Genomic DNA, 22,739 nt, shown 5'->3' on the forward strand with positions numbered 1-22,739 from the left:
TAATAAACTGTTATTTACTAGTGGCAGTTGCTGTCCAAGGAAGTCAGATTTTTGTTTCTGGAGTCTTCAATAACCTTTTGTTTCTAATTTAGAAATTGGATGAAGACATGCATCAAAAAATTGCAAAGGAAATGAATCTCTCTGAAACTGCTTTTATCCAAAAACTACACCCAACTGACAACTTTACACAAAGTAAATACGCTTTTTTTTTTTTTTTAACCATTCCTGAATGGCACGAGAAGCTGCTTTTCCAGTGGGGGAATGATAGTTAAGGGAAATATCCATGTACTATTTGCAGGCAGATAGGAGGGAGAGGGGGAGCTTCTAATCTGGTTTTCATTTCATCTGGGGGAGCAGGTGTTGGTGAATTTGAGTGTTTCAGCTCCAGATCTAGCACTCGGGGGCCCTAGGAGGCTTGCCTAGACTTTGCTCCTCCTTTCACAACATGTTTCAGTGATGAATCATGCTAATGAAATATTTAGAAAAGAATAAGAAAATGAAAAGTTTATGACCCCCTTGTATGGGAATGATATCGTCTCTCCTTGGTTTTTTCTCCTCTGAAGGTTCCTGCTTTGGATTAAGGTGGTTTACACCAGTGAATGAGGTTCCTCTCTGTGGCCACGCTACCCTGGCTTCTGCAGCTGTGCTGTTTCACAAAATAAGTAACGTGATTTTCTTTTATGAACTTACCATTTAGCAAATAGCAAATATTTTTTAAAACTCTCACACATTCTTTCCTGTGAACCAAAGTGACTGGTATAAAGACATTGCAAAGTTTATTTCATGCGATTTATTCTGCAGAAACAAAAACAGCAAGCTTCTATAACACTTTGATCTTTCAGAGTATGTGCCATGCATGTTGGAAAGCCGTGGTCATTGTTTCCTGGAATGCCATTTTCTTCTAAATAGGAGCTCTCTGGTCTCTGTGACAAACACAGGAGCAGAGCTTGCAAGGCAGAATAGTTGTCTAACATGATATGATATTGGGGAACCAAAAGACATACTTTGCCCCGAATATGTCCCCACCCACATTGAAATTCATTTCACAATAAGAGCTATTTTACTCTGAATTTTAAATATTAATGAGCCCCAGCTGTATACATTTACCCTGTGAAGAGAGGATGCAGCACCTTAATCCTACCTGTTTCCATCTCAGCTACATTTAGTATAATAGATAAAGATCAGGGCTTTATGGGAATGGGGCAGAGAGATGCCTGGAAATGTCCTAAAAGTGGAGATGGAAGCAGCCATGAATAAGTGTAGACAACAAACAGAAAGTTAAACAAGGAAATAAACAGGATGATACGACAGAGGGGTAACTGTGGGGAGTAGGGTGTTGGAAAAAGAAGTTCTCTGGGGGAGTAACTTAGATGGGGCTGATAAGGGAAGGTGTTAATAGGTCAAGTTTGCCCAGAAAGCAGACTCTGAGACACACTGGCATGCCAGAAGAATTGGGGGCAGTGTTCTTGAGATCTGTATTGTTAAGGGAGTAAAGAAAGCAGAATTGAACACAGGGAGAAGTTGAACTGCAAAGTGGTAGCACCAAAGAAAGGCCTGATAGTCCTCCACAGGGTGGGCCTAAGGTTCGATGAGAAAATGCTTTGTAAATAATGATGTCTTACACCAATTATAATGAGAAGAATTAAACTTTGGGTTTCAGAATGTAAATTTTATTCTGTGAAAGTTAATTAGCAATGCTGAATTTCCTCACCTTTGAGATATGGTTAAGTATTACAGAAATATTAGGGAAGAGAAAAGAATTAAGTCACAAATCTTTGTTTTCACTAAAAATGTTACCCACACTGAGATAAGTGGCCCAAGTTGTATCAGTAACATGAAGGGATATTATATCAGGGTTGGTGATCTAATCTTTAAATCAAGATTTTATGTATAGTTTGGTTTGTTTATGGTAAGCTTGATTTGTTCATCTCAGACTGTTGTACATAACCTGTATGTTCTATTTGTCATCCCTTTGGCTTATCTTAAACTAGTAGAGTTTATAACTCTGTAGTATTATAGGGGGATAGTTAAAAATCTGCATTAGAAAACATTATAGCATCCCTATGAGCTATGTTTAATTATTACCCCCAATTTATTGGTAAAATGAAATTAGTATAGTTTTAATTATTACCCCATTTTATTAATGAGGAAATTGAGGTTTAAAGAGATTAAATAATTTTTTCAAAGGCACAGCATGATGTCAAGTCCAATCAGTTATGTTCTTGGTTCTCAAGTTAGAATCCAGTGAGAGTTTTCTCCACTTAGGACCCCAGTAACCCAAACCTGGGACCCCTTTACTGGAAAGGACAACACTGCCAGAGAATCTAAGACTACATAACAGTGATCAAAACAGACATGCAACTATATAACAATGTTTATTTTCCTATTTCTTGATTCCTTTCAAAAAGTTTTCTAGTTGACAAAATAGAATTCTTTTTTTGGCCAGAAAACATGAATAGCACCCTAACCTTTGTCACTCTGAGTGGGGAACTAAAGGCCAGAAGAGAAGAGGACGGTATCGTCCTGGACCTGCCTCTTTATCCAGCCCATCCCCAGGTCAGCGCTTTTAAATTTTTTTTTTCTTTTGGCCGCCCTGCACGGCTTATGGGATCTTAGGTCCCCGACCAGGGATTGAACCAGGCCCTCGGCAGTGAGAGCATGGAGTCCTAACCACTGGACTGCCAGGGAATTCCCAGCTCTTTTTAATTATTGCCGTAAACTGACAGCTTTCCTGTTTTACAGTAGTTTTGTCTTTTTTCCCAATCTAGGACTTCCATGAAGTGGAGGAATTGATAAAGGTTGGTGAAAAGAATCAAACCTGAGCCGTGTGATTTGATCATCTGTTATCGTTTGAACAAAGATTCGGTACTATTTGATCTCAACAGATAGGCATTCTACCAGTACAAGTGTTCCATTCTAAGCTTGGTTGAATACTGCGCTGTGCATTTGAGATTTGAATTTTAATATTGAATCTAGGGACTTCCCTGGTGGTCCAGTGTTAAAGAATCCACCTTACAATGCAGGGGACGGGTGTTCGATCCCTGGTTAGGGAACAAAGATCCCACATGCCTCGGGGCAACTAAGCCCGTGTGCCTCAACGAGAGAGCCGTTGTGCGCAAACTGCAGACCCCGAGAGCCACAACTAGAGAGGGAAACCCCACACGCCACAACTAGAGAGAAGCCCTTATGCCGCAACAAAGACCCGACACAGCCAGAAAAAAAAAAAGAAAAATAATATTGAATCTATTTAGTGAGAAGGTGGACCAGTTTTCCCTGACTCCTCATTATCCGATTAGCCTCCGTAGAAAGGTGGGGGAGGGGAGACTGTCGTGTGTCAGGCTGAGAGTGAAAGAAAAGAGTGGAAACTGCCTGGCAGCTGTCGGTGTCCTGATGTCTTTAGTGGAGAATACGCCTGAGATGACAGGGCTGTGCTTTGATGGAAGAGAGCAGGAAAGCATGGGAACCTCGACAGAGAAGACAAGATACGTAGACTGGCCTCCTCACGGGGTCTGTGTGGGGATGGGGCTTGATGATGATGATGGTGATGATGACGATGATGACAACGAACATTTTTGAGAGTCTCCCCTGTGCAGTGCCACGCACTAAGTGTTTTAATGTATTATCTCATTTAAGTCTCACTGCCACCCAGTGCAGCAGGCACTACAGTTGTCTCCCAGAGATTCCAGAAGGCCAGAGCAGCCCTGCATGGCCAGGTGCTTAGTTTGTAGAGCAGGAAGGGCCCGGGTCAGGACCAGGCCAAGGGCAGCCATGAGAAAAAATGATTCTGTAAAATGGCGTATTATGGTATTTCTCAGTGAATTTTCAACTCAGCATTTGTAATCTCTTCAGTGTTTTGCTTTAAGTTTTCAGAGTATAAGCAAGTATCATGGATTCTGATTTTATACTCAGCTCTACCTATGGCTTGAGTTTTGGGAGACAGGCCAAATTCATAAATGAACTACTTTAAGCGTATTGGCAAGAAAATGGAAAATATTCACAGTGGTAGACCTTGTTCGTGGTAGAAAGAACTTAACCTGATCTCTCTGAGCCTCAGGGTCGGCATTTGTAAAATGAGGATGATGAAGGGTTATTTATTGTGAGTATTGTCATTTTGTGTTCCTAGAAACTGGCAATAAGATTCTCAGCTGAGAATTAAACTTTCAAATTGACATAAGAATCCATGCAGGGCTTCGCTGGTGGCGCAGTGGTTGAGAATCTGCCTGCCAATGCAGGGGACACGGGTTCGAGCCCTGGTCTGGGAAGATCCCACATGCCACGGAGCAGCTGGGCCCGTGAGCCACAATTACTGAGCCTGCGCATCTGGAGCCTGTGCTCCGCAACAAGAGAGGCCGCGATAATGAGGTCCGCGCAACGTGATGAAGAGTGGCCCCCGCTCGCCGCAACTTGAGAAAGCCCTCGCACAGAAACGAAGACCCAACACAGCCATAAATAAATAAATTAATTAATTAATTAATTAATTAAAAAAAAAAAAGAATCCATGCAGAGAAGGGCTGGATGACCCTTCAGAGAGACTGAGAGGCCCCAGAGAGCAGATGGGATCGGGCTGTAGGAGTTCCCATTTCTAGAGAAGGGGGACATTGGTCAGCAGTGGTCACAGAGGCAGACATTCCAGGCATCACCCACGGCAGAGGGAGTCTTGGCCATAGGACGTAGAACACCTCAGTCCCTAAAGAAGATGAGAGAACCTGAAGGCACCTAGTGACAACCAGACAACTACCATGTAACTCTTGTCTGTTCTGCCGGCAGCTGGTGGTGGTGCCACAGGATGACTCGGAGGGGCTTTTGTCCCCTCATAATCTCCCTCAGCACCCCAAGCCAGCAAAGACAAGACAGACATACAGTGTCTTAGATATGAGCGAGGCTATGTGCAGCCCAGTAAAGGGTGAATCAAGGTATCTCTAGAAAATGTTGCTACGTTCTTGATCTGTAGCATACAGTCTACGTGAGAACAGCGAGCTTGCCAAGCAGAGCAGCATTGGGACAAGTGCCCTAGTTCCCACTTCCAATCAGACTGCTGGCCCTGAGTCCTTCCCATGTGGAAGCTTCTAGTTACTGCTGCAGGAACTCCACATATTATTTCATTTAATCCTCACAACACCTCCAAGAGGCAGGCATGAAGCCCCCACCTCTACAGATAGTAGGCAGTAGTAATTCAGAGCTTTGACTCCAGGGCCCCTCAGACCTGGGTCAAGGTGTGTGTGTGTATGACCTTGGGCCTCTCTGAATCTTCTTATCTGTGGGGAAAATACCCACTTGAAGGAGTTGTGTGTTGAGGCACATAGTAACACATGTGAACAGTGCCTATCTTTGGCTAAACTCAGAGGGTAAACTCAACCCTCATCAGGGTCTCTGGCTGCCAGGAAACTGGCATTCTTGAGCAATACCTTGAGTCCCGAAACTGACCTGAAACTCCTGGGATTGGAGATGTTGGGTGTGCCTGGCACAGAGCAGACGCTCATGAGAGGTTGCTCTCCAAACATGGGTCAAATTCATAAATTCCTGAGGAGGTTTTGGTCTGTCTCCATAGACTGCCATAGGTGACACACTGGTTCAGGACATCCGCTATTCGCCAGATACCCGAAAGCTCCTGGTCCGGCTCAGTGATGCTTACAACAGGTAAACAAGATTTTTGGCTTCGTCAGCACCCTGGGGATGGCCGAGCACCCAGATTTATAGCTCTGGCTTGGTCTGGCTGTGCCATGTTCCGTCAAACCATGATTTACACAGCCAGAGAGTTTTGTTCCCCTCCTGGTGAGCCATTTGGCAAGCTGCATCCTGGCCTGCTTTACAGAGTCTGGGTAGTGGGTAGTCTATTGAATGGCTTTGTCCTGATCCATCCCGTTTATGAACAAGGTCATTTCTGGAGAGCCTGAAAGTGAACACACAGAATCTGCCGCAAGTGGAAAACACGGGGAAGGTGAAAGGACTCATTCTCACCATCAAGGGAGAGCCTGATGCGCAGACTCAAGCGTTTGACTTTTACTCCAGATATTTCACTCCATGGTTTGGTGTGGCTGAAGACCCCGTAACAGGTACTTTTTGACTTGAGTCCTGAAGAGTGCTAAACAGTGGAGAGGGAGGAGGATAACAAGTAGCTGTTTATGTGCCCTCCACTTGACCTTTCAGGTTGTTTGGTTTTTGAGCTGCCTTTGTTTCCCTACCTGCCCCTCCCCCATCCCTTCACTGAAGTCTCATGTGAAAAACACAGAGTTAAGGAGGCAGTATAGCAGGGTTAAACTAGTGTCAGACAGCCTGGGTTTGCATCCTAGCTTCCTAGCCATTGACCTTGGGCAAATGACTTAACTTTTTTTTTTAGATTTTTTTTGATGTGGACCATTTTTTAAAAAGTCTTTATTGAATTTGTTACAGTATTACTTCAATTTTTATGTTTTGGAGTTGTTTTTTTTTTTGGCCGCGAGGCCTGTGGGATCTTAGCTCCTCAACCGGGGATTGAACCCGCACCCCCCACACTGGAAGGCAAAGTCTGAACCACTGAACCACCAGGGAAGTCCTGACTTAACTTTTTAAAGCTTTTGTTCCCTCGCTATAAAATATGGATAATACCTCATAGGTTATGTAAACACAACGCATGTTAAGTGCCCAACACAGTGCCTGGCACATGGTAAGTGCCCAATAGCTATTAGGTATTTTAATAATAACAACAAAACTGGCTCCCTGAGCCAACACTTCTAGAGCTGCCATTTGCAAAATCCAGTGGCCAGTGTCCACTACATTCCCAAAGCCTTTTGTCCTTTTCAGTAACCAGCCTGCATGATCATTGATCTAGATAAGATTTGGTTTTTGAAGGATCAAGCCCTGGACTGCTGGTGGGAAACTGGGACAGGCACAGTGGTTTTGTTTTTTCCTCCCCTCCTCATTTCCCTGACCTGCCCACAAAGTGGGTGGGATGGGTTCAGGAATGTGGGTATTCAGGATCTTCTACCAGACAGAAGCAGAGGGATGAAATCAAAGATGGGCAAAAATGTGAAGCCTCATACTTTCATCCTCCTTGAGAAGAATGGGCTGAGCCACAAAAGGGGGGATGCTGGATGGAGGAGGCTGGTGGATGGGATAGTGGCCAGGGTAAAAAGAGGCTGAGCAGAGGCTGCGAGTCTCCTGGTCTGGTCAGATGGCAGGGGCTGGGATGGTTTCAGGGCCTTGACTTAGTTACTCTGAGGAACAAAATATGTGAAATTCAAAGCTCAGCAAGCAAGCACTTTTAAAGACTCAGGAAAATGCCCAACGACTGTTGGTCCAACTCAACCCTCCCCAATAGAAAAGAAGTTCTGAGTGGACCTACACTTGCACAGCTGCTTCCCAAAGATTTTAATTACCACAGAGGGCAAGTTTTTCCCCCTGTAATAATGCTTTTCTAGAGTGGGAAGGACAGCGATGACCAACCATTTCAGTTTGCTTGAGACTGAGGGACTTCTCAGCATACAGGATCTTCAGTGCTAAAACCAGGACAGTCTCAGGCATACTGGGATGCTTGGGCACCCTATGTGGACCTCCCATAACATTAGTAAGTTTTCCTGAAGGAGAGACCTTTTCCAAACCATCCTTTTTTCTCCCAAAGACTTTTCTGTCAATTATTACTTTACATTTTGTTTCTTCGTTTTAATATCTATTCTCTGATCTAAACCTAGGGCACAATCACATGAAAAAATACCTCACTAAAAGAAAGTTCTTCCGGCACCGAAAACCTGTGAATGCTGACTTGGTGGGAAATTTAGCCTTTTGTCAGAGTTCCCACCTTTTCTTTCATGTGTGTCCTAAGAGGAAGGAGATATTTTTCCCTTGAAAGATGTAGACAGATTTATGTGAAGACCTTGTTTCTACCATGGGCTAACAATGAACTGGTAGACAAGACAAGAATTAAAACCTACAGTTTAATTCAGCCTTCAGAAAGTATAAGAGACAGCGGATACCTCGTTTGGAAGAGTTATCCGTAAATTCTATGTCTTCCTTTCTATTTCCATCCTTAATTCCACACTTGGCTGTGGCCATGGCCAACATACTGACTAAGTCACCTAAGGTTTAGTCAAACTGGATAGTTGATTGTTTATGAATTTAGCACAGAGTTGCCTCTGTTTTCTTTGGGATTGTACCATAACTTTTCACTTCTTTTAAGGGTCTGCACATACTGTTCTCAGCAGCTACTGGTCCCAGCAACTGGGAAAGAAAGCCATGCACGGTAGGACAGCTCTTTCTCAAATTTTAAAAAATTTGCTTAACTTGAAGCTAGTATTCCTTCTCATATGTACTATCCACTTGAAGATGTAATAAAATGTTAACTATCACCCACGTGAAAATGAGAGGTTTTGAATTCCTTCCCCCTGAACCTTCTACTCAAAACATCCTCCACCCCAAACATCTTCCACCTCTGTCTCTCCCAGCACAAGGACACACTTCTAATACAGTAAGTACCCAATAAATGTTTGTTGAATAAAGTTAACTAGCTGTATAACTTTGGCCCAGAAAGTTTATTTATAATGTGACACGTTGAGACTGGATGATTACCAAGGTTCCTTACTGCCATTGCTAGTTATGAGATTAAATCAAACAAACTGCTTTGGAACCAAGTCTCCTAGTGATTTACATATTGCCTGAGGCAGAGAAAATAAATGGCAGCCAGTGGAATTTACACAGCTAGTACTAACTACGTAGCTGGTAGTCTGTATGTGGTACAGGCTACACAATCAAAGTAGGAATTTGACTTTAAAGGATGGAGGTTCTTGCTTAGTGGGATGGTTAAGCCTCTGTGACCCTGATTTGGGCATAGCACGGTGGCTGTTCTCTTTCCTTGGTGAGCCTAATTACTCCCCTAAGCTTAGGAAGCCTGAGGCTGTGCCTCGTGGTTGCCTGACAAGTGTGGTTGCTGGCTAACCACAATGAGTAAAGAACTCCCTTTGTCCTATTCAGACCTCGGAAGGTGGGGCCTTTTCAGAAGGGCCAAGAGCACCCCTCTTTATCTTCTTAGACTTTTAGTCCTAGCCTCTGTCTTTTCACATGTGCTTGCTAACTCCTAGACAGAGCCAGGGAGGATGCTATGGGCAGGGTATGTCTGGGGCATTACAGGAAGTAATAGAGGAAGTGGCTCAGGAAGCGAAGTGGTAGAGCTGTGTATTTTGTGGATCAAATTGCGTCTGTGGTCTCTCAGTCCTCAGGAGAATGGGGTGGGCTGGGCAATACCATGCACAGATGAAGGAATGCATTCTATTTAAAAAAATTTTTAAGATTAATTGATTTTTATTAAGGTACCATTGATTTATAACATTATATAAGTTTCACATGTACATTATATTCCTGCTTCTATATACCCTACAACGCGCTCACCACCAAAAATTTATTTTCCATCTTTCACCGTACAGTTGATCCCCTTTACCCATTTTGATCTCCCCGCCCCTCCCTGACCCTTCACCTCTGGCAACCACCCTCTGTTCTCTGTGTCTATGTATTTGTGTTTGGTTTGTTCATTTATTTTGTTTTTGTTTGTTTGAAGGAATGTGTTCTTTAAACTGACCTGGGAGGATTCTAGAGCTTGTAATAAGTGGTCTCTCACTATGTCCTGTTAATTAAAAAGGGTGAAAATGATCTTAATTTGTGACTCATTTTATGTTTTCTTTAGCCTTTCAGTGTTCCAGCCGGGGAGGAGAATTGAAGATTTCCCTGCGTCCTGATGGACGAGTTGACATCAAGGGAGGTGCTGCTCTTGTTTTAGAGGGCACGCTGACGGCCTAGACGTGCTTGTGCGCGATGCTGCAATCTTGACTTACTAAGCATTTTCCGCGTAGAAAGAAATGTAAGGGGCTGCTTTGAATAAAGTTTGCATAGTAGTCTACTTAATCCTCACCTTAGACACAGAACAACAAAGACATATTAATGGAAATTTAATAATGCTTCCTGACTAATTAACTAAGGGAGTTTTGGCTCTACCTGTGAGTATATTTGAAATGTAAGTAACCAATAACGAAGAATAATGTTGTCACCTTTGATTATGAGCACCAATCACAAAATGAGGAACAAATTTATGAGGAGTAAGATCAAACCATTTAAACTTAGGTGTACCAGACAGACTATTTTGCAGCTATTGAAAAGACCCAATAACTATGAGGAAATATAAAAAAAAATTTCATGATACAATACCAAGAAAGAAAATCACAGTAGAGTATAAACTGTTAGCAATGTTATGCTGTGTCTGTGGAGAATACGAATTTATATAGACAAAGATGGATCATGAAGATAGAAAAGTGAAAAGAGTTTGCGTGTGGAGGGTAAGATTGGAGTAATTTTAATGTACCTAAAAAGTTATTTTCTCCATTGGAACACACTCATGTTTAATAACTAAAAATCAGGACATGTAACTAAATAACTAAAAAGCCCAGAAATTTTTTAAAATGTATGTGTGATAGAGTGGTAGTAAAATTAAACATGAAAAGTAGTATCTTGCCTCTTTCCAAGTTCTTTTTGGGGTGGGAATTCCCCTTGCTGTGGCTCCCATGTATTCTGCAAGTTAGGTGCCCAGCTGGGATCTGAATTCCCAGCCCATGTGTCAGATCTACTGCTCAGCAATCTGACGTCGTTGGTAAAAAGCAATTTGCTGTCTCCTGTGTATAAGACACCGGGCTAGAAGCTGGTGGGGTGGAGAGCTGGGCGCCAGGCTGCAAAGGAGATTAGAGGGGAAGCTTATAGAGCTCTCAAGGGACTCTGGGAAAACCAGGCTCATCCTTTCATGAAAAGATAATGAGCACTTGCACTGGTCTATGATTAGGGTCTACATATGGCAGACACTGAATGCTATGGCATAGTCAGGGGAGTGTTGAAGGACAGGGCTTCGAAAGACTGGGGCATGAGTAAGGCTTCAGAGATGAATGCACATGGCATGTCTGGGTTTTGTCTAGAGTTTCTACATCTTGAAAGTAGTTAGGTTCTATGGGGGCTGAGAGAAATAAAAGAAAGTAATTATTAAACTAACAATCCAGTTGAAGAGATAGCATGTAAACACAAGGATAGATAAATAATACTATAAGCTTTTTTTTTTTTTAATTTATTTATTTATGGCTGTGTTGGGTCTTCGTTTCTGTGCGAGGGCTTTCTCTAGTTGCGGCAAGTGGGGGCCACTCTTCATCGCGTTGCGCGGGCCTCATTATCGCGGCCTCTCTTGTTGCGGAGCACAGGCTCCAGACGCGCAGACTCAGTAATTGTGGCTCACAGGCCTAGTTGCTCCGCGGCATGTGGGATCTTCCCAGACCAGGGCTCGAACCCGTGTGCCCTGCATTGGCAGGCAGATTCTCAACCACTGCGCCACCAGGGAAGCCCCTGTAAGCTATTTTTATTGTTGTTTTTTAAACTATTAAAACCTATAGAAAGGACATAGGAATCATGGCGATTGTGAGTCATCCCCAGGGTATGAGAAAGGGAGAACTATGGTTCTCCAGGTGTGGTCCCTAGACAAGCAGCATCTGCACCACCTAGGAGCTTGTTAGAAAAGCAAATTCTCAGGCCCCATCCCAGACCCACTGAATCAGAAGCTCTGGAGATGGAGACCAGAAATCTGGTTTTTAACAAGCCCTCCAGGTGATCCGGGTGTACACTTAAGTTTGAGAACCACTAGTATTCAGCCACTGTTTTCTTCCCTCCCAAGTGATAATTGCCTTTGTAGCTCAATAACTTTAAATGTGCGTTATCTCAAAATCTCTTTGACCATACCAATATACTTGCTGCTTAGTGCAGTTTTGGAGGAGCTGGGTTTTTTTTTTTTCCCCTCTTAGCTTCCAGTTCTGTTCAGCATAGAAAAATTAGCTGTGCTCAGGTGGGAGCTGTTCAGTAAAATGTTGGTAATATACAGATTAATCAGCCATGATTTATTAATGATGAATTAATTACACCTGATTGTGCAGTTCTGCTAGCTAAATGGAGCTTTAAAGGAGTTATTTTATTAATCATCATGGTGCTAGTTGCAGACACTTACAGAAGGATCACTAATTAAACATGCAACCATATGCAAAACAAGTTGGGTTGCTGAGACCTGCAAGAATAAGAAACCCTGATTTTTAGGGGAGCCAAAACATTTTATTTTATGCAATATTAGGGAGTTGGCTTGGCAATGTTAATCATTCACTGCAAGTTAATATTGTAATCTTTCCCAGCAGGGGTTGATCCCTATATCAAAAAGTATATAACACTCTAGTGAGATTCTAGTAAAGGGGAAGATTGTTCAAGCCTATTTTCTCTTTTATACACATGCAAAATGGCTTTTGCTGAACAGAGACCATTGATTGATGGGATGGGACTTACAGCAGAGACAGTCAAAACCACAAACCAGTCCTTCGTGTCAGAGAGCATCAGGTGAGTGCGAGACTGAACTCTTGGAGACCATGAACACCCTGTGTATTGAATCACAATAAGAGGAGTCACAGCCTTGTACTATTGGAGCAGAGAAAGAAATGAGACTGTCCAGCTGAAGGGGCATCAGGTAAACTCAAGGATAGCTAAAGAATAGGAAAATTGTTTTCAATTTTTAGCTCAAGATAGATTAAAGCCGTTTCCTGACTTTTTGTTGTTATGATTATTTGTTTGGAGTTATGCAGCATCATTGTGAATAGTCAAGGAGGTACTAGCCAACTTCCTCCAAGGAAGCCAAGGTGGCCAGGTGCTACCTGTCTCTGCACCTCAGGGGGCAGGAATGCTACTCGGGCTCAGCCAAATCAGAAACCATCTCCTGGGAGTGTGGATCCTGAACAAGGGAAGCAGTACTGTAGAGGTGGCTAGAGACCTATACTATAGAGATCCATACTATAGCTCATTCTAGCTTGTTCTAACATTATTAGCTGTTCCACCATTTACTCAATCAATCCCCTCAGTCTCCTATTTTTTTTATTTTTATTTTTGGCTACGCCTCACGGCATGCAATATCTTATTTCCCCGACCAGGGATCAAACCCGTGCCCCCTGCAGTGGAATCACGGAGTCTTAACCACTGGACCACCAGGGAATTACCCCCTCAGTCTCCTATTGAAGACCTTTGATTTTATTTCCAGATGCTTTACAATTAGAAGCTGTACTGCAGAGAGCAACTTTATTTTATTTTCTATGTCCTGGTACTTTTATTTCTTTAGGATAGACTTGAGAGAGAGAGATTTCTGGTTTTAATAATGCATGTATTTTGGGGGACCTCCCTGGTAGTCCAGTGGTTAAGACTTCGCGCTTCCAATGCAGGTGGCATGGGTTCGATCCCTGGTGGGGGAAATAAGATCTCACATGCAAAAAAAAAAAAAAGGAATGTGTGTGTTTTTCATTTTAGTAGCTATTGTCAGATACCCTTCCAAAAGAGACTGTAGCTGTTCATGTTGCCAGAGCACTGTATCCTTTTCACCACAACCCACCAGCAAAATTTTGCTAATCTGATAAGTGATAGCTTAGTATTACTTACTTTGCATTTACCTGATTAGGAAAGTTAAACATCTTTTGTTACAGTAACTTGCTACTTATATTTTTTCTTCTCTGAACTCTCTATTCATGTATTTTGCTTATTTTCGATTGCATTTTGTTACCAGTTTCTTTATTATGAACTTTCATGTGTCATAGGTGTGGAAATATTCTCCCCAATGTTTTGATGTATATTAAGGCAGTCATTATTATCCTTGTTTTATAGATGAGGAAAGTAATGCTCAGAAAGGAAATTGACTTGCTTAAGTTTACTCTGCTAGTGAGATGATTAGATCTGGATTCAAAACCAGGCTATGTGATTACAAATCTAGTGCCCTTGCTATACTTCAAGGAATATCCCTAGAGGGTTGCTTTGCTTACTGTCCTGTATAATGTTACCCCCAAGTTTAGAGGTATGCTTGGAGATTCTGTGGGTCCCCAGGAATTTGCACAGGACTTATTGGGAAGGCTTGTTTCTACTACACCTGGTGTCAGCCGGGGTGGTTCAAAGGCAGGGCTGGGATCATCAAAGGCCTGTTTACATACATTTGGAGCCTGAGTTGGGGACACTGAAACAGCTGAGAGTTGAAACAGCTGAGAGCTGGAACAGTAAGCCCTCCTTTTTTTTTTTTAATTTTTATTTTATTTTATTTATTTATTTGGTTGTGCCGGATCTTACTTGTGGCTGGTGGGCTCCTTAGTTGTGGCTCGCTGGCTCCTTAGTTGTGGCACATATGCTCCTTAGTTGTGGCATGCAAACTCTTAGTTGCAGCAGGCATGTGGGATCTAGTTCCCTGACCAGGCCCCCTGCATGGGGAGTGCAGAATCTTAACCACTGCACCAACAGGGATGTCCCCAGTTAGGCCTCCTTGAACACATTTATCTCTACATAATCTCTCCACGTGATGTTTCCAGCATGGCGGGTTTAGGAGAGCTGGACTTCCTCCATGTAGGCTTGGCTCCCAAGGCCCCAAGAAAGCCAAGTGGAAGCTGTCTCACCTTTTATGACACCAGGAAGTCACATGATTTTACTTCTGCCACATTCTATTGGTTGAGGCATTTATGAAGGTCTGTCCAGGCTCATGGGGCAGGGACACAAATCCCACCTCTTAATGGAGGATTGTTAATGTCACATTGTAATAAGAGCATATGAGATGGGGTATATTTGACTGCAGCAATCTTTGGAAAAATACGATCTACCACAAGAGTGTTTTGGGGAATTTCCCATATTCTCGGGAAATTGGAGACATAAATGGTTGGCAAGAACAAGAAATACCTCCATTTAAAAGAAGAAAACTTGGTGTTAACCCTGAATCTTTTTTTTTTTAATAGAGGAACAACAACTATAGTCATTGAGCCATCATCAACAAACATATGGATGTGTTTATAGATCATCATCAAAAACTTATGGAAATGTTCTTAGCCTACTGAAGGTACTTTCAAGGAACCAGAAACATTTAAGTGTCAGGTTTTATGGACTTTGTGGGCTCTCAAGCCTACTCTGCAAAGGAGATGGACCAGACTGGATCTGTTCCACACTCAGAGTGAAACAGTGTTCCTTGGCTTAGTCTTTACCTTCATCTGTTTGGGCTGCTATAACAAAAATACCATAGACTAGGTGGCTTATAAACAATAAACATTTATTTCTCATGGTTCTGGAAGGTAGCAGTCCAAGATCAAGGCAGTGGCAGATTTGATGTCTGGTGAGAGCCTGCTTCCTGGTTCATAGATGGCAATCTTCTTGTTGTGTCCTCACATGGTGGAAGGGGCAGGGGATCTCTCTGGGGTGGCCTTTTTTAGAAGGGCACTAATCTGATTCATGAGGGCTCCACCCTCATGACCTAAGCACTTCCCAAAGGCCCCACCTCCACGTACCATCACACTGGGGATTCAGTTTCAACATATGAATTTTGGGGACACACAAACTTTCAGTCTATGGCAGCCATTCTGGGGCAATGGCAGCTGTTCTGGGGCAATGCCTTGTAGTTACTGTTTTCTGATGCTGCCAAATTCTTCCAGAGAGGCCAGAGTGGCCATTGTCGGGGATGAGTGTTTTGGTTTTTTTTTAATACTTATATATGTGGCTGCGCCGGGTCTTAGTGGCCACACGCAGGATCTTCGTTTTGGCGTGCGGGATCTTTTTAGTTGCGGTATGCAGGCTCTTAGTTGCGGTGTGTGGGATCTAGTTCCCTGACCAGGGATCAAGCCCAGGCCCCCTACATTGGGAGCACGGAGTCTTAACCACTGGACCACCAGGGAAGTCCTGGGATAAGTGGTTTATGACTTTGTGCAAGAACCGTTGAGGTTATCACAATACCTTTGGGCCAGGTTATTTTAAGTTACAATAGACCGTTTGTGAATTTCATCAACCAACTGGAGGCTCTTCGTAGCTAAAGTCATGATTTCAGCAAAAAAGAAAAGAAAAGGTAAGTTAAAAGTGAACACCTGTTCTTCTAAAATTGCTCTACTGCAGGTACCAGCCCTAGAGAATTGGCAGATGGTTTTGTGTTTCTAAGCCTGACCTTAGCAGCCCTTCATCAATCTTAAGCTGATTGATTCTCAAGAAGGAGGAGACTCTGGTTTCCCAGGGTACCCAAGACACCTTTGATTTAGTTACTACCTGAAGACCAATTAATTAGTCCACACTGGTTCTCTCAAGTTTTCCTAACAAAGCTAGGAAATCCTGGGCACAGCCTGACTGGGGAGGCTTTTTACTAGCTCATTAATTACTGTCACCCTAGACATGGATAATTCTAAAAGAAAGAAAAAGCATCATTCTGCACTGGGGAAGATAGGTGATTTCCAAGGCCTGCAGCTATCTGGCATTGTGATTCCTGTAGCCAAGGGGCTCCCATCTTTAAAAAACCTCCACCCATAGGACTGAAACTACCAACTTCTTTTCCCATTGCATCTTAACTCATGGCTGCCAGGGAAGCTTGTCAAACATGAGAGAATCTGCCCCTTGACTATCAGGTACTTTTTAGTTTTTAAATTTAGCAGTGTTTACTTAAGTTGTTTTTAAGTCAAATGGGATTGTACTGGTTTTTTATTACTGTATGGTTAGGCCACCCAGGCCACTCAAGGTGTCTGTTCTCTTGCTCTCTGTTCATCCCCTCAACCAGTGCCTGCTTCTCCTATACCTACTCCCATGACTGACCTTCCTATGTATGTACTTGCCCCAGACCCCAGCTAGTAATTGTTCTAATCTTTAGATCTGACCATCTTTACCTGATAGCTTCTCAAAGGGGCGGTGAGGGGCGTGCCCTTCTGCTAGTTTCCCCGGTAACCAATGAGCCAACCTGATCTCTCTTCCCCTCCCCCGCCCCACCGCCCAGGAGCCAAGACTGCTGCCATCTTGCCCGCCAGCCACTGCACACAGTGGGGTCTTGCTCCAGGACCTTGCTTCAGACATGTAAGCTCCACCATCCATCAAACCATAGACGTCTCTGCTGCTGACTCCGGGCTTTCTTGAAGCTGGGCAAGTACAGGGCTTGCAAGCCTGCAGGGTGCAGCCCAACAACAACACAGAATTAATTCATAATCAACTCTCAATTATCCTCTGGATGGATACCTGGGGATCTCACTCTTCTCACCCTCTCAGCTGGTTTCCCCTCTTCTGTCTCTTACCTGGACCCATTTCTCTCCTGGTCTCTCCTCAGTCTTTGCTCTTCATTCCAAGCTGGGGCCTAACTGGGAAGAGTCAGGGTGGGATGTGGGGGTGTGTTGTTAATGTGATAAGAAGTAATAGAACAGCATACTCATGTTAGCCAGTAGGTGCTCTATGACTCTCCTCCTTTAAGAGGATAACCACAAGTTGACTTTTGCTACTAAGAACTTCCTCCTCATGGTCAATGTTATTTCTTGGTAGTGTTAAAAGATAAACTAGGGGCTCCCCTGGTGGCACAGTGGTTAAGAATCCGCCTGCCAATGCAGGGGACATGGGTTCGAGCCCTGGTCCGGGAAGATACCACATGCCGTGGAGCAACAAAGCCCGTGCGCCACAACTACTGAGCCTGTACTCTAGAGCCCACGAGCCACAACTACTGAGCCCGTGTGCCACAACTACTGAAGCCTGTGCGCCTAGAGCCCGTGCTGTGTAATGAGAGAAGCCACGGCAATGAGAAGCCCGTGCACCGCAACGAAGAGTAGCCCCCGCTCGCCGCAACTAGAGAAAGCCCACGTTCAGAAACGAAGACCCAATGCAGCCAAAAATAAATACATAAATTTATTTAAAAATAAAAAGATAAACTGGGGCATATTTTAAAAATTTAAGAGTTTATTTGAGCAAACATCTATTCCAATCAGGCAGTGCCAAACCAGAAGTGGTTAGGAGCACTTCACTGACAGGGGCTGGGGCAAGACTTTATCGAGAAGACTTTGAAACAGAGCAAGGATATTATTTGATTGGCTAAGCTCAAACATCGTTTGGGAAAGCCTAGTTGGCTGTCTGTGCTTGGTTGTCCTTAGGTTTTGACTTTTTACCCTTGAGGCATTTATGGGCTTAGGTTTTGGTTTGCTTATGTAGCTAAGTATGAGAACCACCTGAGTCTAATGACCTTGTTTATTTATTTTTTAAATTTATTTTGAAAGGCCTCCTTGTTTATATTTTTTATTTTATTTTATTTTATTTATTTATTTAATTTATTTATTTATGGCTGTGTTGGGTCTTCGTTTCTGTGCAAGGGCTTTCTCTAGTTGTGGCTAGCGGGGGCCACTCTTCATCGCGGTGCGCAGGCCTCTCACTATCGCGGCCTCTCTTGTTGGGAGCACAGGCTCCAGACGCGCAGGCTTAGTAGTTCTGGCTCACGGGCCTAGTTGCTCCGCGGCATGTGGGATCTTCCCAGACCAGGGCTCGAACCCGTGTCCCATGCATTGGCAGGCAGATTCTCAACCACTGCGCCACCAGGGAAGCCCGGCCTCCTTGTTTAATTAACAGTATTGTACACATTAAAAAAATTTTTTTTATTGTGGACAATTTCAAGCATGCACAAAAACAAAGCAAATATTGATACTATAGTTACTACTCCTGGCTTTCTTCCCTGCCGCTCCCCACCCCTTGCACCCATCATGCAGCTTCAACGTTTATCAGCTCACAACCAATTAATTCTGTTTCATAGATGCCCCCCAAACCCAGATGTTCTGTGCTTCGTGTTTGGGGTCACCTGAAACCCCATTTTCTCAGCTGAACATGCCCAGGAGGCAACCCTGGGTACAGCAGACTCCTGCCGGTCTGTGTCTTCCACTCCATCCTGTGGACTGAGGCTTGAGAACACCTCGAGTGTCACATTCTATTATATTGATGGGGAAACTCGAGGCGTCCTGGTGGCAGGCTGGACAAAAGGACAGCTGTGCTGGGCTGCCCACAAATTAGGGCATCTTTGGAGGCTGTCCTCCAATTCCCAGTTAATTTTTAGGAGAGCTTTAATTATGCCATCAACAGTCCTCACTTAAACAATCACACGCGCTCTGGCTGGGGGAGAAATGAGTGACTGACTAGATTTGCATAACCATTTACCCTAATTAGAATGTCAAAAGTTGGTGGCAAAGAGGCCAAGTTGTGCTGTGACTTAGTATCATTTTAATTTAGTCCAATTTCCTATTATTGCAACTGTCTTCCTCTTTGCATCTCAGATTCTCTTCTAAAGGATTTGTAGCAAAAACAGAATGGAAAGCAGAACAACTAATAATAACTCTCTTGAGGGCTGAACTCCTGAAAAACTCTAAAGGTTTCTTTCCTTAATCCAAACCATGATTTTAGTTTTCATCTAAACTTATAATTGCATGAACATTTAGATTTAGGTAATTTAGGCAGACACTTAGCTTTGAATCCAGAAGCCTCCTCTTTATGTGTTTGTGTGTGTGTGTGTGTGTGTGTGTGTGTGTGTTGTATAGTAGAATCATATAGTAGAATCATCTGCAGGTTGTGCCATGAGAAAAAATATTGTCTTTGAATAGTTACTTTTATTCCAATGTTTTAACACAAGGATTGGTGTGTAATAATAATAATTGTAAGATATACTCATTAATAGGAAATATTATTTTAAATAATGTGTAAAGCTTCTATGACACACGTTTTGAACTATAAGATTTGAAAACTACAAACTATACAGAACGCCGGGTCTCAGGCATAGAACCACCCTGACCCATTAGAGACTGTTTAGGCACGCATCGGTGGTTTCTGGGTCCGGCTGTTTTTCCGCCCTCATTCCCTTTTAGCATCAGGAGGCCACCTATTTAATTAGTTGGGGCTGGGAGCGCCTGTAATCTCTTGGGGGTAGCTTTAGCCCCAGAGTTGGATAAGAGGGTGAATCCATCCCGGGGCGTGGCTGGCCTCTCCCCTGCAACATATGGGGAGCCCGCCACGCCTACAGCCCAAGTTCCAGCAGCAAGCAGGAGTGCAGTGGCCTTCCCTGCTGGGAACACTCCCTGCAAAGCCAAGGGCAGGTGGCGTCACTAGTAGAGGTCAAGCAATTCTTAGACCAAACAGCATCTGGTGAACTATGCCAATTGGAAATCAATGTTCCCTCCCCGGGTGGGTTTAATTTTATGGTTGTTTGCACAAACTTACAGCTCCTAATGGGCAGGGCAGAGCTCAGAGCATCCTCCCAGGATTGCTCCAATGGAGTCTGATGTCTTCACTGCCCATCGATAAGCTAAATTAGAGTCTGTTTACTAGAGGCTAGTGTTGGGGCCTGGCTGTCAGGCCACTATTTATCCAAGACCTGGAGGTCTTGTGACAGGAAGGGGGAACCCTTCCAGGGCCCGAGAGTGGGCTGTTGTCTAACACTCCGAAATGAATTGTCCAAGGAGACACGTGAGCTGACAACGCAAGAGACGTTATTGGAAAGGGGCGCCTGGGCAGAGAGCAGCAGGGTAAGGGAACCCAGGAGAACTGCTCTGCCACGTGGCTCACAGTCTCAGGGTTTATGGTAATGGGGTTAGTTTCCGGGTTGTCTCTGGCCAGTCATCTTGCTTGGCCCATAGTCTTGACTCAGGGTCCTTCCTGGTGGCACGAGCATCTCTCAGCCAAGATGGGTTCCAGAGCAAAGGACTCTGGGAGGTTGGTCGTCACCTCCCTCTTTTGGCTCCTCCTGAATTCTCCCGGTTAGCTTTCGAGGCAGCACCATGTTCCTTATCAGGACCTCCTGATGTGAGACAACTCAGGCACGTGGGCCTGGCCAAGGCCGGTGGTTTCGGTCAACAGTTCCCTGAAGGTCTGACCACAAATGCGGTACATGTAAGCCCCCAAAGCTTTACCACAGCCTGAGGGAGACATGTGGGTTCCTCTGCCTATGGCAATATTGAATCATTATCAATGTTCTGACTCCGATTTTATGGTGGTTAAGAGGTTATGTTCTGCAGTCAGACAAATTCAGTTACCACCACTCACCAGCAGAAGGACCTTGGGGCAAGTTTCTTAACCTCTCTGGGCCTCACATTCCTCATCTGCAAAATGGGGATAATAATTGTACCCACCTCACTGGGCTGCTGAGAGGATGGAATAAGATAATATGGTGAAAGTGTTTAGTATAGTGTCTGGTACATGGATGTACTTTTAATACATCTTGGGTATTAAAAATGACAATAAGGATAATGATAATTCCGGCCAAATATGAACAAGATAGGCATGTTAAAATAGGCAGGAACAGAAGACTTGAGTGAGCAGTGCTGGTTTTAAAATCTTAAATTTTAACATTTTACCCTCAAACTCCACAGTCTTAAAGTTGTATGTGAATTCTTTAACTTGCTCATTTCTCCCTTGTTCTCATTCATGAGTCATTCTTATTTTTCAACAAAGAGATAAAGATCCAGGCACAACACTATATTTTGATTCACCCTGCAATGAATGGGTTGTTGCTTTAGAAGCACTTCATGCCAGTCCCCAGTCCTATTAGAACCAGAACTCCAGGGAACCCAGCAACAGCCATGGCAAGGACTTCTGTTGTGTTTCTCAGGTGGATCATTCCCAGGAGACAGTTGGATAAGATTCCCAGGAGAGATGTGGAGAGGTCAAGATCAAGTGCTTACTCACATGGGAGAAAAATTTTGTGTAGCTGAGGATGGGGTTGCATTCTTCAGGGCCAGACACTCTGATGGTGCATGGGCCTGCCTGGCCACATGTACTCCAAGCTCTCCTCTCCTCCATCAGAGGCAATTTTATTGCAATAGACAACAAGGGAACAGGGGTGAGGAGCCCTGCTTCTGAGTGGAGCTGGGTGAGGAGAACAGGAGCGGAAGGGCCATTTCTCCCAGATGAAGAGAGAGCAGTGGTTGGCTGAGAACTGTGTTATAGCCAGAATCTCAGTTTCCATGAGATGCCTGATTACTTTTTTTCTTTATCTACAGTTTCTGCTGGATCCCCATCATTGGGGCAGGATGAAAGGGTCCCCCTTTCTCTAACAGACACAAACTGCAGTGGCTTCTAGCTCACAACCAGCCCCCCAGTGACCACGTTACTGTTTCCTAGCCATAGCTAGAGATGCCTGACAAGCTGGCCAGTCCATTTCTCTCTCCTGGGTATTTGAAAACTTGACTGGAATAGACAAGCAAGTTGGAGCAGAGTCACCTCATGATAATGCTCCAGGGCCAAGAGCAATGGCTGCTAAGGTCCCAGGTCACCTTCATTCACGTCCTGCCAGAGAATGGGTTGTTTAAGTTTCCTTTGATTTAGTGAGCTACTCCTCATATCGTTCCATATCTCCTTTTTTGCTTAAAAACTGGTTCCATTTTCTTTTTTTCTTCTGCAAGAACCTTAAGTGATGTTACCTACTGAAAACTTAAAAAAAAAAAAAAGCAGACAGAGGGATAAGTTTTGTACAGTAAGTTTGTGGTGTTTGCAAGTGGTTTAATCCAGAATCTTTGGGTTCTCCAACCTTGAGAATATCATCATAATATAAAATTTCCCCCACAAAAGGCATCTTCAGCCACAAGAGCTATAAGGCTGCATGGAGATGCATGTGCCAGATGGTTAGCCAGCTGGATCTGTTCTTTGGCTAAGCGATTTACATCTATGTCTGGTAACCTGGGATTTAAATTTGTGCCTACACAAAATGACCAAGTGCACTTCCTCAAGTATAGGTGACACTGTAGCGTTAATTTTGCAAGTGCTAAAATCTCTGGAAAAAAGGCCCCAGGCTCATCTAAGCTGCACAAACTTGTACAGCTAAGTACGTTTTAAAAAAATGAATTATAACATTACCTTCAGTGATTAATTGAAACAGCCTCGGCTGTGTGAATCATCCAGTGAAGCAAGCCATGGGTTTCTTACAGTTATTACTAGAAATGGCTTCT

At 43.7% G+C, this 22,739-nt stretch overlaps 1 protein-coding gene across 2 annotated transcripts in view; it reads left to right on the plus strand.

Moving 5' to 3' along the window:
- Positions 1–10,441, plus strand: part of PBLD (phenazine biosynthesis like protein domain containing) — a 35,377-nt gene extending 24,936 nt beyond the window's left edge. Inside the window, exons 3-10 of one of the 2 annotated variants that reach the window (XM_061181490.1) lie at positions 93–192; positions 564–662; positions 2,447–2,556; positions 2,769–2,798; positions 5,549–5,637; positions 5,875–6,053; positions 8,153–8,215; positions 9,650–10,441. In XM_061181490.1, the coding sequence (XP_061037473.1) occupies positions 93–192; positions 564–662; positions 2,447–2,556; positions 2,769–2,798; positions 5,549–5,637; positions 5,875–6,053; positions 8,153–8,215; positions 9,650–9,762 (783 nt within the window). In that variant the 3' untranslated portion in view covers positions 9,763–10,441. Of the gene's footprint in view, positions 1–92; positions 193–563; positions 668–2,446; positions 2,557–2,768; positions 2,799–5,548; positions 5,638–5,874; positions 6,054–8,152; positions 8,216–9,649 lie in introns of both variants that reach the window. The other variant, XM_061181495.1, reaches the window with a different exon arrangement.
- The last annotated feature ends 12,298 nt before the right edge of the window (positions 10,442–22,739 follow it).

The sequence above is a fragment of the Eubalaena glacialis genome, chromosome 1, assembly GCF_028564815.1.
Source record: "Eubalaena glacialis isolate mEubGla1 chromosome 1, mEubGla1.1.hap2.+ XY, whole genome shotgun sequence".
Taxonomy (NCBI): domain Eukaryota; kingdom Metazoa; phylum Chordata; class Mammalia; order Artiodactyla; family Balaenidae; genus Eubalaena; species Eubalaena glacialis.